Below are 16,671 nucleotides of genomic sequence, written 5' to 3' on the forward strand. Positions count from 1 at the left end.
TTTCCCTAAACGCTAATTAGCCTCCTGTTCTCTGTCGCCTGAAGCCACAGCTGGAAGCTTGGGCAGGGGCGGGGGACAGAGGGTGTCCCAGCCTGGGGAAGCCGTGTGGGGGAGGAGGGGACCTGTGGGGTCGCAGCAGCAAGAGGGAAGCGGGTTAGACTAGAGGAAGGACCGGAACATGCAGAAAGACAGCTCTCCCCATTCCCCCTGCCTCTTGGGTGTGAGAGATGGGGTCTGGGATGGTGCCCTCAGCCCCCAACTCAAGTTCTCAATTCTCAGAGAGAGAGAGAGAGAGAGATGGAAAGGCATGGAGAGTCTGTGGCTGAAATATAAGGAGTCAGAGAGTTAGATACTGGGGACAGAGATCTAGAGATTAACAGAGACGCAGAGATGCGAAGGAAGAGAGGGGGAGACAGGGAGAGCAGTGAGAAGCTGAGCGGAGCTGGGAGGAGGGGAAAGAGCAGCGCGGTGGGGGCTCTGCTCGGTGGGAGGAGCGTGGGCGGCAGGAGGAGGGAGACAGACGGGCGTGCGGGGGCGGCAGGGAGCGGGCGGAGCGGGGAGGCGCCGTCTGCATCCCAGGCAGGCGGTGGAGGATGTGAGGCTGCAGGCACACACGGGGGGACTGGACATCTGTGGAAGGGGGTGGCCGGGTGTCTGGGCCTGCGAACAGCCCTGACTCTGTTTTGGCGTGCGCGTCTGTGACTTTGTGTGTCCGTATGTGCCAGTGTGTGTGTTGGTTGTGTCTACATACGGACGCGCGTGTATCCAGCCCACCTCCCCAGACCCCACCCCGCTTTCCCGAATTCCAGCCCTCCAGTTTCCCCGGTGTCTCCCCAGGCCCCGCCCCCCCTTCCCAGACCCCCACTGGGGGGGTCAATCTTTTCCCAAAGCCGCGCCCATATTCCCCTTAGGTCTCCTGCTCTTTCCGCAGGCGGTTCTCCCTGCCCACAAGCTCCATCCTTTCCCCGGGCCCGCCTCCCAAGCCCCGCCCATCGCGTTAGCCCCGCCCATCTCCTTAGGCCCCCTCCCCATCTCCTTAGGCCCCGCCCATCTCCGTAGGCCCCGCCCATCTCCTTAGGCCCCGCCCATCTCCTTAGGCCCCGCCTTCTTCTGCTGTCCTTGTCTATTTCCTTGCGTCTCTACGCAGACCGCACCCATCGCCTTAGGCCCAGCGCCGTCTCGGTTCCACAGACTCGCCCTCCATTTCCACAGACACCGTCCCCCCTCGACAAGGCACTCCCCTCATCTCCATTGGGGCCCCCTGCTCAGGCAGCACTCCATCTCACCAGCTACCAGTGAAGCCCTCCACACTCCTCTCCCCAGGCCCCTATCCTACCTCCTCTCCCCTCTCTCCTCACCTGGCCCTTCTTCCTCGGGTCCCACCCTCTTCTCCCCAAACTGGCAGCCTAGTTCTCCCAGGCCCCGCCCACGTCCCATCCATCACCTTGGCCACGCCCCATCACTCCTGTCTCCTCCCTCCTCTCCCCCGCCCCCACCTTCCCAGACCTCTCCATTGCACGGGGCGTGGCCCCACCGAGGCCCCGCCCATTCACAAGGCCCCGCCCCCTCGAGCGACTCACCCACTCTCCAGCCACGCCCACCTCCCACGCCCCGCCCATGCGCCATCTCATCATCTCGGCCATGCCCCGTTACTCCTGTCTCCTCCCTCTTCTCCCCTGTCCCGCCCCCTCTCTGGGCCTCGCCCCGCCTTCCCAGAACGCTCCACCTCACGGGGCGTGGCCCCACGCAGGCCCCGCCTCCAGAGACCCGCCCACTCTCCAGCCACGCCCACCCCAGCCCGCCCCTCGCCGGCCCCGCCCCGCCCCCGGGCGCGCTCACATGGTCTCGTCGTCGCCGAACTCGAGCTCGCCGCACGCGTCCTCGTAGTGCACGCCGCCGCCGCGCGCCGTGCCGTCCACCGTGCGGTAGGGCAGGCGCACGGTGCCGCGCGCGCCCGAGCTGCGCACGACGCGCACGTCCACGGTGCCCATGCACTCGCTCACGTGCAGCAGGCGGTCCTGGAAGGAGAAGATGCCCGCGTGGTCGTCGTCCAGGATGGTGACCGTGGCCAGCAGCGGCGCCACCAGCCGCCCCTTGGGCCGCCCGCCGCCGTCGGGCTCGAACATGCCCTGCGCGTCGCCCACGCGCAGGTTCAGCAGGCGCACGAAGAAGTGCTCGTCCTCCTCGAAGATGTCGTCGTCGATGATGCCGATGCGCAGCTCCTTCTGTGTCTCGCCCGGCTTGAACACCAGCGTGCCCTCGCTGCGGCGGAGGAGGGGGAAGAGAGGGGCGAAGCTCGGTCAACGGCTGTGTCGGGGGGGAGGGCAGTCAGGGCGGGCTTCCCGGAGGAGGGGGCGGCGCCACCGGAGAACTCACAAGTATGAGGTTGGACAGGCGTTAAAGAAATAATACTGAGAGTGAATCAGGGTGGGTTTCCCGGGGGGAGGGGATGCAGGAGGGGAGCAAGACAGAGGTGTCCCCTCCCACCAAGGACCCATGAGGGCTAGGAGGGCTGGCATTAAACAGGTGATGATGGAGGCCCCGATCAGGCTTCCGGGGGGGGGGGGCCTTCAGTGGGCAGGAGTGAACAGCACATGCAAAGTCCCAGAGTGGAAAGGGAGCCTGGAATGTTCCACAACCAGGATTCCCAAACCTTCATGTGCACACGAGTCGCCTGGGGGCTCTTGTTGAAACGCAGATTCTGCTGCTAACTGCAGGTTTCTAACCAGCTCCCATGGGATGCCAACGGTCCTGGTACCTGGACCACACTTGGAGTAGCAGGGATGGAGGGCCCAGAACTGCCCTTGTCGCGCTTCTGATAAAAACCCTTCTGCGCTCCCAGGTACCCAAGAGAAAGTCCTCACTCCTTAACTTGGCATCGTTTATTCACTCAACAAACACTCCCTGAACACCTGCTCTGTGCCCTGTGCTGGGTGTGCTGGGACCACAGCAGTGAACAGGCCCTGTCCTCGCGGGGTCACAGCCCCACGGAGGGCCATATCACAGTGATGATCACACAGTGAATGATTTCATTGCAGTTCACTCATTCAACAAATATTTACTGAGCTCCTGCTGTATGCCAGGCATTGTTCTTAGTGTTGCGGAAACAGCAGCAAAACCAGATCAGAGAAAAATCTCTGCCCTGGTGGAGCTTCTGTTCTAGTGTCTGAGACGAATAATAAACATAATGTCAGGTGGTGATGGGGCTATGGAGAAAGAGGAAAGAGGTAGAGAGTGAAGAGAGGGAGCTGTGTGAGGGTGGTCAGGGAGAGCTTTTCTGAGGGGGTGACATTTGAGCAGAGACCTGAGGGAGGGAGCCATGTGGAGGAGATCTGGGGAAGAGCATTCCTGGTAAAGGGAACAGCCTGTGCAAAGGCCCTGAGGCAGGAGGGCCTGGAGTGTTTGAGGAACAGCGGGGAAGCCAGTGTGGCTGCAGCAGAGGGAGCCAGGGGAGAGAGTGGGAGAAGATGTCACCGAGGGAACGGGCAGATGTCACAGGGCCTCGGTGAGGACTTTGGCGTTTACTCTGAGTGACACAGGAACCACAGGAGGCCTCTGAGCAGAGCAGGGACGTGAGCTGGCTTAGGTTTAAAAGAGAGTCTGTTTAAATCTCTAAAGCACACGCAAGATGCTCTATCATGACGCTGGGGAGGGAATGAGGCAGTGACATTGGATTAGTCAGGGTGAACCTTGAGGGGACAGGGGATGAGTGGGCTCCTGGCAGGGCTGCAGACACCAAAACAGCTCTGGGATGTTAACGCATCTCGAAAATGTACAATTTCCCCTCCAGGCCCCTCCCACCAGGCACAGAAGGTGCTTGGCAACGTCTCCAAAACGTGCTATATGACCGATGTGTTTACTCTCATTACTATCGTCACTTTCAGAAGAAATGGGTCCTGGGCTCCAGTTCCCCAAGAGAAGCGCAGCCCTGCGGGAGGCGCAGAGGGGCCCCAAGATCCTGGCTAAGAGGCAGAACTGAGGACAAGACCTGGAGTTGGGGGATAAGGGGCTCCCCGGTGCTGCAGCCCTCAGCTTGGGGGACGCTGTCCGTGGTGGCCGAGGCACCCAGCGGGTGGGCCGACCTGCTCTAAGCCGGGCTGGGCCACCATGCCAGCTGTGCCAGCTGTGGGATCTCGGGCAGTTAGGATTCTGCAGCCCTCTGGACCACGGCTTCCTCATCTGTGAAATGGAGCTATTAATAGTGTCCACCTCCTGGTGGTGGTATAAGGATTGAGTTAATACAGGAGAAGCACTCAAAAGTTAGCTAGTGATATTTGCATATTAACGTTAGAATCTTAGAATCCTAAAGTTATGGGATGTTAGCAATGGAAGCTTAGGGATAGGAGAATGTGGGGGATTCTAGCCCCATCTTTAGCTAACAGTTAAAGTGGGCATCACCAGTAAAGAGACAAACAGGTATCCTGTGCCTCCTGGACACAATGCACCGAGGAGGACACAGCATCCCTTGCATGGATTCCTACCCAGAATGCATCACCTGAATCTAATCATGAGGAAACAGGAGACAAACTCAAAGTGAGGAATGTTCTAGCAACTGGCCTATCATCTTCAAAAGCGTCGGGGTCGTGAGAGTCACGGAAAGGCCGAGGGACTGATCTGGACTGAGGGAGACTACAGAGGCATGGCAGCTGAACACAGCGTGTGGTTCTGGGTTGGATGGGAAGAGAGGGACGCAGTGAAGACACAACCGTAAAGGATGTCACAGGGCCCCTGAGGAAGTGCAGGCAAGGGCTGTAGATGGGGTAATGAGACTAAGTCAGCGTTATGTCTCCCGAGGGCGGCGATCGGGCTGTGATGACGCAGGAGAATGTCATTAGTCTTAGCAGACGCACCCTCAAGTGCTTATGGGTGGAGGGTCATGCTGTCTGCAACTCAGGCTCATATAGTGCCCCGATTATTAATATTCTTACATATTAAAGAGAGAGAGGGATGCAAACGGAACAAAATACGAACAATTGGTGAATCTGGGTGAAGGTTATAGGAAGGTGCATCAGACTCCTTGCAGCCCTTCTGTAGGTGTGAAATTTTTCAAAATAAAAAGTTTGGGAGAAAAAGAACATGGGAATTGTAGAAACCAGGTATCAGAATCATAGAAGGCTAGATCCACTGGAGGCACAGAATCTGAGAAGATTAAACTCTGAGAACCATCAAGTCAGAGACTGGATTAGAATACCAAAATGTGGGAATCCTGGAATCTTAGAACTTTAGACCCTTAACGTGTCAGGATCATAGAGGCTTCAGTCTCAGAATCTTGGAACAGCTGTGCTGTTTGGGGGCTTCAGAGATCATGTTTAATTTGGAGAAACTGAGGCCCACATGGCCATCCTAGCCCATGTGATATCTGTGGGCAAATTAGAAAAAGGCTTCTCTCCTTCAAGACACTTTATTTCCATGAGTCAGGAAATTGTCATAATAGACACACAAATCTACAGTGTCCACCACGTGAATAGAGCATCCTTAGATATGGTGCTCTTGTGCAGTGCACAACCTCAACAACTGTACGTGGCAGCCCTGCCTGCTTAGAGTGAGGCAAGGACTTGCCCAAGGAACAGGGTCCAGGGCTAAACTTGGACTCAACTGAGGTGTCCTCCCTCCCAGTCCTGGAGCTAAGCTGCCTTGATAAGCAATGCCGGGCCTGTGAATGTCAACTGGGATGAAAGAGCAGGGATGGGTAGGAAGGTGTCACCTCTTCCTAGCTCTTTGGTTCCACCACCAAGCAGCATTTAGTCCTTCCATTCAAACATCTCAGTCCTGAGGTTCTTTGCAGGTGAGAAGGCAGCCTCTGATCCCAGCAGGTGACACCTCTACTCACTTCCGTCTGCAGAGGCTCTAGGCTTCAGACAGGGGTAATGCAGACCAGAGATGTGGGCAGGAGTGGAAAGGTGATGAAATGATTGAGTGACAGCAACCCCCAATATGGCGAATGCCTTTTCCTCAATCGAAAGAGGCTGGTATACGTGGGCTGGTGGGGGAGGACGGAGGGAGGAAGTCACAGGTGGCCCAAGGGGAATCCTTGCTACAGGATGACAGAACAAAGATCTGTGAACGGTTGTGCCCCACTTAGGGGAAGGCTGGGGAGGGGCAGGATAGGAGAGGTGGATGGGCACGGGCAGACAAGAGGATCCTAGACTGACTGAAGTGGAGGAAAAAACCTACAGAGGTCAGAAGCAGTGGAAAGATACAAAGACGTGATGGGGGCAGAGAGGGGAGACTGGGCTCCTGAAGCTGTTGCTGAGGCACAGAGGTGGAACTCGAGATCTATGAAGCAGAGAACTCAGCCCCAGCGAGAGAAGGGCCAAAGGGATGAGGGCTGGCTGCTGCGTGAGGGCAGAACCAAAGATCTGGGCCGGCCCCGTGGCTTAGCGGTTAAGTGTGTGCGCTCCGCTGCTGGCGGCCCGGGTTTGGATCCCGGGCGCGCACCGACGCACCGCTTCTCCGGCCATGCTGAGGCCGCGTCCCACATACAGCAACTAGAAGGATGTGCAGCTATGACATACAACTATCTACTGGGGCTTTGGGGAAAAAAATAAATAAATAAATAAAATTAAAAAAAGAACCAAAGATCTGTGAACAGTTCAGCCTCAGCTTTACTCCGGGGGGAGGATGCAAGGGAGGTACGGCGGGCAATTTAGCAGATGGAACCCGTGAACAGCCCAGCCACCAACACTCTCTCTCCTGTGCTCTGCTTTATTCTTTCTTCACAGCTCTTACCACCCCCTGACATTTTCACGTATTCAGTGTATATTTCCTAATGGGCTTTCCCATGCGGATGTCGGCCACATGTGGGCAAGGATTGATGTGTTTCCTTCACTGCTGGCCTGCACTGCCCAGATCTGTTTCCGGCGCATCGTGGACATGTGATAAATATTATTATGACGGAAACTACAGGAAACTTTGCACATCAGTTAACACAATGGACTATAAAGCTCTAATTCTTGAACGAGTGTGGTATGGACAGAAGAACTGCAAATATGGAGTTTCGTGGGCCACGTGAGGACAGAGGAGTTATCTATCTTGTTTACTGTTCTCTGTGAGGCCCCTAAAAAAGCATCTGGCACGTCGAGGGTGCCCAGTAGGAACTGCCGAATGAGGCTGGATCAGAGGTCTGCTCAGAGAGGGGTGTGGGGAGGGGCTGGGGCAGTGACACAGCAGGGTGCCAAGGGTGGGTGGCTTTATGGTGGAACTGAAGACCTGGGGACAACGTGGGCACCGTCTCTCTCCTCTTACCCTGCTTAATTCCCCCGTAGAGCACTTACCATCACCTGATGTTATTATAGGTTTCATAGTTTATGACTTTATTGCGACTTGAGGGTAGGGATCTTCGCTGTCTTGTTCACCACGGTATACCCCTGGTATACAGTAGGCGCTCAATAAATACGTTTACTTTAGTAACGGCGTGCGCGTGTGTGTGGAGGGGAGGGTGCTCGTTCTACCAGGTAACAATACACCCAGTGGAGCTGTAAGTCACACAGCGCGGCGTCCAGCACAGGAAGCCACAGGTAGCTAATGCACGTGGGAGGGGCGGCCTGTGGCCAGCGGACAGCCGTGCTCTGTGTCTTGTCCAGCCGGGCGCGTCACAGGGCTGGGACAAGCGTGTGCCACGCAGCAGGCTCCCCAAAGTGAACGAATGGGCGCAGACTGCAGGTCTGCGCGCCCGGGTAAGGCTGCGCGCGGGACGCGCCCAGGGGAGGGCGCGCCCAGGGGAGGAGGCGCCCAGGGGAGGGCGCGCCCAGGGGAGGAGGCGCCCAGGGGAGGGCGCGCCCAGGGGAGGAGGCGCCCAGGGGAGGGCGCGCCCAGGGGAGGGCGCGCCCAGGGGAGGGCGCGCCCAGGGGAGGAGGCGCCCAGGGGAGGGCGCGCCCAGGGGAGGGCGCGCCCAGGGGAGGAGGCGCCCAGGGGAGGGCGCGCCCAGGGGAGGAGGCGCCCAGGGGAGGAGGCGCCCAGGGGAGGGCGCGCCCAGGGGAGGGCGCGCCCAGGGGAGGAGGCGCCCAGGGGAGGAGGCGCCCAGGGGAGGAGGCGCCCAGGGGAGGAGGCGCCCAGGGGAGGGCGCGCCCAGGGGAGGGCGCGCCCAGGGGAGGAGGCGCCCAGGGGAGGAGGCGCCCAGGGGAGGGCGCGCCCAGGGGAGGAGGCGCCCAGGGGAGGGCGCGCCCAGGGGAGGAGGCGCCCAGGGGAGGAGGCGCCCAGGGGAGGGCGCGCCCAGGGGAGGAGGCGCCCAGGGGAGGGCGCGCCCAGGGGAGGGCGCGCCCAGGGGAGGAGGCGCCCAGGGGAGGAGGCGCCCAGGGGAGGGCGCGCCCAGGGGAGGAGGCGCCCAGGGGAGGGCGCGCCCAGGGGAGGGCGCGCCCAGGGGAGGAGGCGCCCAGGGGAGGGCGCGCCCAGGGGAGGGCGCGCCCAGGGGAGGAGGCGCCCAGGGGAGGAGGCGCCCAGGGGAGGGCGCGCCCAGGGGAGGAGGCGCCCAGGGGAGGAGGCGCCCAGGGGAGGGCGCGCCCAGGGGAGGAGGCGCCCAGGGGAGGGCGCGCCCAGGGGAGGAGGCGCCCAGGGGAGGGCGCGCCCAGGGGAGGGCGCGCCCAGGGGAGGAGGCGCCCAGGGGAGGGCGCGCCCAGGGGAGGGCGCGCCCAGGGGAGGGCGCGCCCAGGGGAGGGCGCGCCCAGGGGAGGAGGCGCCCAGGGGAGGGCGCGCCCAGGGGAGGGCGCGCCCAGGGGAGGAGGCGCCCAGGGGAGGAGGCGCCCAGGGGAGGGCGCGCCCAGGGGAGGAGGCGCCCAGGGGAGGAGGCGCCCAGGGGAGGGCGCGCCCAGGGGAGGGCGCGCCCAGGGGAGGGCGCGCCCAGGGGAGGAGGCGCCCAGGGGAGGAGGCGCCCAGGGGAGGGCGCGCCCAGGGGAGGAGGCGCCCAGGGGAGGAGGCGCCCAGGGGAGGGCGCGCCCAGGGGAGGAGGCGCCCAGGGGAGGAGGCGCCCAGGGGAGGGCGCGCCCAGGGGAGGAGGCGCCCAGGGGAGGGCGCGCCCAGGGGAGGAGGCGCCCAGGGGAGGAGGCGCCCAGGGGAGGAGGCGCCCAGGGGAGGAGGCGCCCAGGGGAGGAGGCGCCCAGGGGAGGGCGCGCCCAGGGGAGGAGGCGCCCAGGGGAGGGCGCGCCCAGGGGAGGAGGCGCCCAGGGGAGGAGGCGCCCAGGGGAGGAGGCGCCCAGGGGAGGAGGCGCCCAGGGGAGGAGGCGCCCAGGGGAGGAGGCGCCCAGGGGAGGGCGCGCCCAGGGGAGGGCGCGCCCAGGGGAGGAGGCGCCCAGGGGAGGGCGCGCCCAGGGGAGGAGGCGCCCAGGGGAGGAGGCGCCCAGGGGAGGGCGCGCCCAGGGGAGGAGGCGCCCAGGGGAGGGCGCGCCCAGGGGAGGAGGCGCCCAGGGGAGGAGGCGCCCAGGGGAGGGCGCGCCCAGGGGAGGAGGCGCCCAGGGGAGGAGGCGCCCAGGGGAGGAGGCGCCCAGGGGAGGAGGCGCCCAGGGGAGGGCGCGCCCAGGGGAGGAGGCGCCCAGGGGAGGGCGCGCCCAGGGGAGGAGGCGCCCAGGGGAGGGCGCGCCCAGGGGAGGGCGCGCCCAGGGGAGGAGGCGCCCAGGGGAGGAGGCGCCCAGGGGAGGAGGCGCCCAGGGGAGGGCGCGCCCAGGGGAGGGCGCGCCCAGGGGAGGAGGCGCCCAGGGGAGGAGGCGCCCAGGGGAGGAGGCGCCCAGGGGAGGAGGCGCCCAGGGGAGGGCGCGCCCAGGGGAGGGCGCGCCCAGGGGAGGAGGCGCCCAGGGGAGGAGGCGCCCAGGGGAGGAGGCGCCCAGGGGAGGAGGCGCCCAGGGGAGGGCGCGCCCAGGGGAGGAGGCGCCCAGGGGAGGGCGCGCCCAGGGGAGGAGGCGCCCAGGGGAGGGCGCGCCCAGGGGAGGGCGCGCCCAGGGGAGGAGGCGCCCAGGGGAGGAGGCGCCCAGGGGAGGGCGCGCCCAGGGGAGGAGGCGCCCAGGGGAGGAGGCGCCCAGGGGAGGGCGCGCCCAGGGGAGGAGGCGCCCAGGGGAGGAGGCGCCCAGGGGAGGAGGCGCCCAGGGGAGGGCGCGCCCAGGGGAGGAGGCGCCCAGGGGAGGGCGCGCCCAGGGGAGGAGGCGCCCAGGGGAGGAGGCGCCCAGGGGAGGAGGCGCCCAGGGGAGGAGGCGCCCAGGGGAGGAGGCGCCCAGGGGAGGAGGCGCCCAGGGGAGGGCGCGCCCAGGGGAGGAGGCGCCCGGGCGCTGCGCGCAGCCGGGCCCGCGCGCGCCGGGGACGCACCTGTACTCGTAGTCGGAGCCGGCCTTGGCGGAGCCGTCCTCGGTGCGGTAGTCCACGTAGAAGGTGCTGTTGCCCTCGCCGCCCTGGCAGGTCACCGACAGCAGCACGGAGCCGCAGTTCTCCAGGCAGTGGTAGAGGCTGGGCTCGAAGAAGATGCGGCTGGCGCCGTCGTCCTCGTCGTCGCCGGGGCCCTCGGCCGGGGCGGCCCTGCGCGAGGCGTCCGCCGCGTGGCGCCGCAGCACGTTGCCCGCGCCGGTCATCAGCCGCGTGGCCTGGATGCGGTAGAAGGCGCGGCTCTTCTGCTGGTGCAGCAGCGCGTAGTAGTTGGCGATGCCCACCAGCTGCTCCAGGTCTTTGTCTGGGTGCTTCTGCTTGAGGTCTTTGAGGATCTGGATGACCTCGCGCCGGCTGGCGTCCAGCTCGCGCGCCTCGGCGGGGCCGGGACCCAGGCCGCCCACCTCGCCCGGGACCTCGCCCCCCACGAACGTGCCGTCCAGCTCGATGCTCTTGGGGGGGTCGCCCTCGGCGCCGATGATGATGCCGCTGCGCGGGTCGGTGCGGTAGCGCTTGTACACGTACTTGTAGAAGAGCAGCCGCTTGTCCGCCATCCAGGCGAAGACCACGCACACCGGGAAGAAGACGAGGGTCAGCAGCGCCTCCCACACCTGCGGGCGGGCGCGGGTCAGGACCGCCGCGCCGCCAGGGGGCGCGCTCCACGCCGCCCGCCGGCCCGCCGCGCGCGCGCCCCGCCGCTGCGCCCCGGGCGTCGCCGGGCGCCCCCCGCGTCCCTCGCCCGCATCCCTCTCCATCCCTCTCTCTGCCCCCTCTTGGTCGCTCTCGTCTCTGTCCACCTCTGCCTCTCCCCAGTTCTCTCCGCCTGGTGTCCTCCTCCATCCATCCTGCCACCTTTTCTCACACTGAGGACACGCCCAGCTGCCCAAGTGCCAGGACCACCTCAGCCCCCACTGAGCAAGACAGGCCCCCACCCTGCAGTGCCAGCCGCCGTCAAGGGGTAGAGCCTGTCTCTCTTCCTGCCTCTCGCCTCCTCCATCTTTTTTCTCCCTGCTCCACGCCCCCCACCCAACCCGGGAGGCCTCCACTTCTCCACACCCCACCCATCGCCCAGGGCCTGCTCTCTGCTCACCTCCTCCCCAAACTCCCTCTGTTCCCCCCGCCACCAGCGAATACAGCCCTTGCCAGACTCTCCCGCCTTAGGGTTTCTTTGGCCCTTGGCGACGGGATTCTGACTCTAAAAGAGGCACAGACTTGGCTCGGCATGTCACAGCCTCCTAAACCCAGTTCCCATGCCTACATGCCACCTCCCCAGAAAGAAGGCAATGCTGAGTTGAGACCCCGGTTCCAGAAGAGGGACGCCCGGCCCAGCCTCTTCTAAAATGGGGACATCCCCAAGACCAGACGAGCTTATGGACCTCTAGCACTTAGCACTGTGGGTTCTGTCCGACAAATGGGAAATACTCAAGAGGGGGAATTAACATCACCATTATTATTATGCACGCTATTATTTTGGGCTCATTGAGGTCCAGGACTCAGTCTGCCCACGGCCTGACAGAGGCCTGGGCACAGACAAGAACCATGCACCGACACTCGACAGTTTGCCCTGAAAATATTCACGTAGAGGCTCCCATGTTACCTTTCTCATCAAACATAAGGAAGAAAAGATTAAAGAATATTTACAATCAGGTGGCCCCAGGGGTATCTTTAAAATGAGCCTGGCAGGGAAAATATCTTTTAAGATCCAATGGCCCTGTCCCCTTGTCGCTGTTTACTGATGGCTTCGAGAAAAGGCAGGACTAGGAAATAGTGAGACGGCACAAAGCCGCCAGGCAGGTGTGAAAAGCAGCCGAATTTTCAGCATAAGCTGTAAAATGAACTCTCCCGCCTTGTAACTGAGCTGCCCACTGTGGATATTGCCAGGGGGATGCTCTCTTAATCAGAAGACAGTCTCAAACCCCTAGGAGTCGCTGTCCTGCCTGCAGGGAAGTAAAAGGTGATTCTAGTAGATTCACCTCTTCCTTCTAGGTACCCACTGTGACTGGGCTCCTGGACGTGCCCACCCGGGGAGGGGAGGGGGCCCCGTCAGGTCTCAGCGAGCAGGAACGCCCCCCAGAGGGAGTATCGGAAATCTCTGGCTGTTTATGGGTTGCCACCATAACTGAGGAGGGGGATATGGTCCCAGGGGGATAGCCATCGACTTGTGGGACAGTCCCACACAACACAGAATTGTCCCACGTCCTGCCTGACTTCCAAACGTCCCACTGGACATTCAGGTTGGTGAAAATCCTGCTTATAATAACGGAAGTCTAGAACTCAACGCTCTTTTAAGTATATAGGAAGTATTTTCTGGTATGGTTTACGCCAAATAAGTTTTTTTTTTTTTTTTTGCTGAGGAAGATTGGTCCTGAGCTAACATCTGTGCCCATCTTCCTCTATTTTGTATGTGGGTCTCCGCCACAGCATGGCTGATGAGTGGAGTAGGTGAGCCTGGGATCCGAACCTGCGAACCCGGGCTGCCAAAGCTGAAGGTGTGGAACTTAACCACTACGCCACCAGGCCAGCCCCCAAATATGCTCATTTTTAATCTCGTGGCTACCTGCTCCTCTGCTAGACTCCTTGCAAGGAATGGTTTCTGATCTTTTCCTTTATCTCTTAAACCCAAACTTGTTCATTATCATAAGGTGCTGGCTTCTCACTTCCTTGTCATGACTTTGTATGTGGTCATGCCGAGGCATTTACATATGGAAATGCAGGCTGTTCTATTCCAGGTTACTTTCCTTTATATCAAGTCCGGGCATTATACTGATTTTTGGGAAGCCAACTGCGTAGGACATTCATGAACGGGAAGACCAGCTCACGTTTACTCTGCTCCAGGCTCGATTCTAAGCCCTTCCACGGGTAGCAATTCTCTGGACCCTCGCGGCAGCCCTCTGAAGTCGGTACTGTGATGGGCCCCATGAAACGGAGGCACAGAGCAGGTAAGCAACTTGCCCAAGGTCACACAGCGAGGAAGCAGCAGAGGTGGGATTTGAACCCAGGCCTCTGGCTCCGGGGTGCACGCACCAAACTCAGAGGCTCCAGTATTTAAGAATTTGACATCAGCAGAGTAAAGGGATGTAATGCAATATCTGTTATAAAAAGAGAACGTTGGGTATGAGGGTCAGGACCCATTGGGCTAGTCCCCCTGTCTCCATGGTTTAGATGTGAAAACAGCACTTCTGGAGAAAATCCAGAGCCAGACCCATCTTCTCCGTCGTCCCCCAGTTCACTGCATCTGGGAGGAACTGGGGTCATCTTTATTTCATGCCAGTTCTCTCGTGAAAATGTCCCCTAATTCTGGTGTCCATGTTACTCCCAAGGGGATCCTCTGTGGCTACTTCTCCACCCAGAGCTGTGGCGTTTTATACCCTCTGTTGCCACATCTGTGCCAGCTCCTTCTCAGGGGGGAGTCTCTCCTCCGCCCCCATCCCTACCCCTTCTCTCGCCCACGGTGTCTAAAATTCTTTTTCACAGTTTTACCGTAGATCCTTGTCAAAGACCGTTTTGAAAACCTAAGTCAGGAGACCACCCTAAATTTTTAATAGCGCCTAAGAACTGTGTGATTCGTCGTTCTGTACTTTTCGCCATGGCAGCCAGGAAGCTTAGAATTACAGTCATGAGGTAATCGCAGTAACTGGCTGTCTCCCTCTCCTCTCTCTGTCTTCTGATGCCACTATCTCCCCCTTTCCTCGCTGTAGTTTCTGACCCCTCAGTTCTGCCTTTATAGCATCTGCGAAGAATTTTTATACCTCTAGCTTCAGATCCTTCCTGGAAAGAAACGATCAACGGGAAGACTTTACAGATACGCATGAATGGATTAGACACATGTGTGAATGAATCCTTGGCAGCCTCAAATAAATTATGCATGTGCGTGAACGAATTAGGCCAGGCCCATAAATAAATTATGCAAATGTAGGCGGCAGCGGTGGGACTGTGGGAAATAAATTAGGCAAATATTTTAAAGGAAGCAGCTTGCCAGTTAAGACACTGGACAAATGAGAGGCAAATGATGATGTGAATGTGGACGTAAATTATGCAGCTGTGGGTCTAAATTTTGTTTCATTATTGGAATAAATTACGCAAAGTGGTCTTTGCAGTGGACTGGGCTTATACCCGTGTCAGATTGGATGTGAGTATAAATTACACTGAAGTGGCATAAATTATCCTAACATCAGAAATCAATTATGAATAATGAATGAATTATGCAAACCACGAGTGCATATCTGGCAAATACAGAGCTAGATTATGCAGATGTCGGCTTGTGTCTAGGCAAGCTCATGGGTAAATTATGCAGATCACACCAAGTTACCCAAACCAATTAGCACGGTCAGAAAACACCAGGCTGGATTATGCGAGTGTAGCATGAATTATGCAAATGGAGGATGTTTTATTGCAAAATTGAGAATAAATTATGCAAAAGACAGGGAGTGTAGGAAAACACGTGAATATATCTAGCTAAACTGTGAACTGCAGCATGCGTTACACAGATGACGGGGACTCTGTTAGCACACATGGCACCATTGTGAGCATTAAAAGGTGCCCCTTCTGGATGGGCTGGATGAGTATATTGCCAAACGGCACCCCCTCTGGGCAGATGAGCCCTTTCCAGGGCCTGCAGCACCATCCAGACACGGCTTGGGAGCACCCACTGGACTCCAGCCCCGACTTGCCTTCTCCAGGCCAATGCCCTTGTGCAGTGCGTGACCTGCACAACCATACCTGGCAGCCCTCTCAGATGTAAGCAGGCGTTTCTGCAAATATGCGCATTGACTCTCTGAGCCTAGGAAGCCACCCCTCTGGATTTTACAGACAGACATGCATCAAGGAGGCGTCCATGGGCCCTTGCTCACCTGGACGACCCCTGGGGAAAAGACAGCAAGGATGAGATAAAGCCAGACGTAGGCGAAGATACTCCAAGAGGCAGTGACAAAGAAGACTCTCAAGTGCTTGATCTTGCGGCTCTCGCCGGCCGGGATGACGTAGATGCACACGGCAATGACCACGAACATGTTGAAGGCGGCGCTGCCCACGATGGTGCCCGGGCCCAGCTCACCCGCCTGGAAGTTGTGGCCACAGACCTCGATGACCGACAGCAGGATCTCGGGCGCCGAGGAGCCCAGGGCCATGAGCGTGAGGTTGGACACCGTCTCGTTCCAGATGCGCACTGTGCCCACGCTGGTCTCGCCGTTGGCCTTGGTGATGGTGATCTCCTTTTCCTTGGACGTGATCACCTCGATGGACGCCATGAAGCGGTCGGCGATGATGGACACGCCCAGGAACATGTAGACCATGGCGACGAAGTAGACCACGGCCCGAGCTGCCTTGTCGCCCAGCGATGGGTCGTCGGGCTCCCACACGGGGAGCAGGACCCCCGGCTGGCAGCGGTTGGAGCCCTGGCAGCCCCCTGCGCTGGCGTCGCTGTCATTGGCCAGGGGACGCGGCAGGGAGGGGGTCGGGGTGGCCGCCCCCGAGCACGGGGGAGCCCCCAGGAGGAGTGCGAACCCCACCAAGGCCAGGGGAGCCATGGAGGGTGGCAGGGTCCTGTGGGGAGGAGGAAGTCTGGGTGAGGAGGGCAGACCCCTGTCCTTGAATGGGGGGGACTAAGGACTAACAGAGGGAGGATGGAGGGTGCAGGAGAGACAGAGATACAAAGAGACACAGACAGCTCCAGACAGAGACCAAGAGAGAAAGACACAGAAAGATAAAGACAGAGCAACCCTCACGCGATGCTGATGGGAGCGTAAATTGGTCTGACCACTTCAGAAAACTGCCGCTAACATCACGCACCCTAGGACTCAGCAATTCCACCCCCAGGTATGTACCCAAGAGAAACAGGCCACGTGTTCGCCAAAAGACACCTATGAGAACGTTCATCACAGCTTTATTTATACAAGCTCCCATCTTGAAACAACCCAGATGTGTATCAGCAGTAAGATGGAGAAATCTCTATGGAGCATGCACACGGTGGAATATTATGCAGCCCTGAAAAGGGAGTGGGCTACTGATGCACTCAACAACACAGATGAATCTCACAGACATACAAGGGATGAATGAAGCCAGGCACAAAAGAACAGACTGAATAATCTAGTGTGTGAGGCAAGGGGCTGGAGGCCCTAAATTCATTAGGTGACTCTAACAGTTTCCACCTTGACACGCTCAGATGGCTCCTGCTTGGGATTTGAGCCGTGGCGGGTGCTGGGGTGTCTGTCTGTTTCTCACAGGTGGGGCTGAGGAGGGGCTACCAGAGGGTCTCTCACTCACGTATTTCCCCGAAATGGTGGCAAGTGTCTGTCTCCAGTATGCCAGGGTCTCTGTGAGGTGCACAGTTCC

General features: G+C 60.3%; 1 protein-coding gene across 1 annotated transcript in view; it reads right to left on the minus strand.

The window, feature by feature from the left end:
- The window catches only part of SLC8A2 (solute carrier family 8 member A2), a 28,661-nt gene extending 12,795 nt beyond the window's left edge, over positions 1 to 15,866 (minus strand). Inside the window, exons 1-3 of the mRNA XM_058529708.1 lie at positions 15,192 to 15,866; positions 10,288 to 10,952; positions 1,840 to 2,262 (exon numbers count right to left, since the gene is read on the minus strand). Coding sequence (XP_058385691.1) covers positions 1,840 to 2,262; positions 10,288 to 10,952; positions 15,192 to 15,866 — 1,763 coding nt within the window. The remainder of the gene's footprint in view (positions 1 to 1,839; positions 2,263 to 10,287; positions 10,953 to 15,191) is intronic.
- Between the last annotated feature and the right edge of the window lie 805 nt (positions 15,867 to 16,671).

This window comes from Diceros bicornis, chromosome 34 (genome assembly GCF_020826845.1).
Source record: "Diceros bicornis minor isolate mBicDic1 chromosome 34, mDicBic1.mat.cur, whole genome shotgun sequence".
Taxonomy (NCBI): Eukaryota; Metazoa; Chordata; class Mammalia; order Perissodactyla; family Rhinocerotidae; genus Diceros; species Diceros bicornis.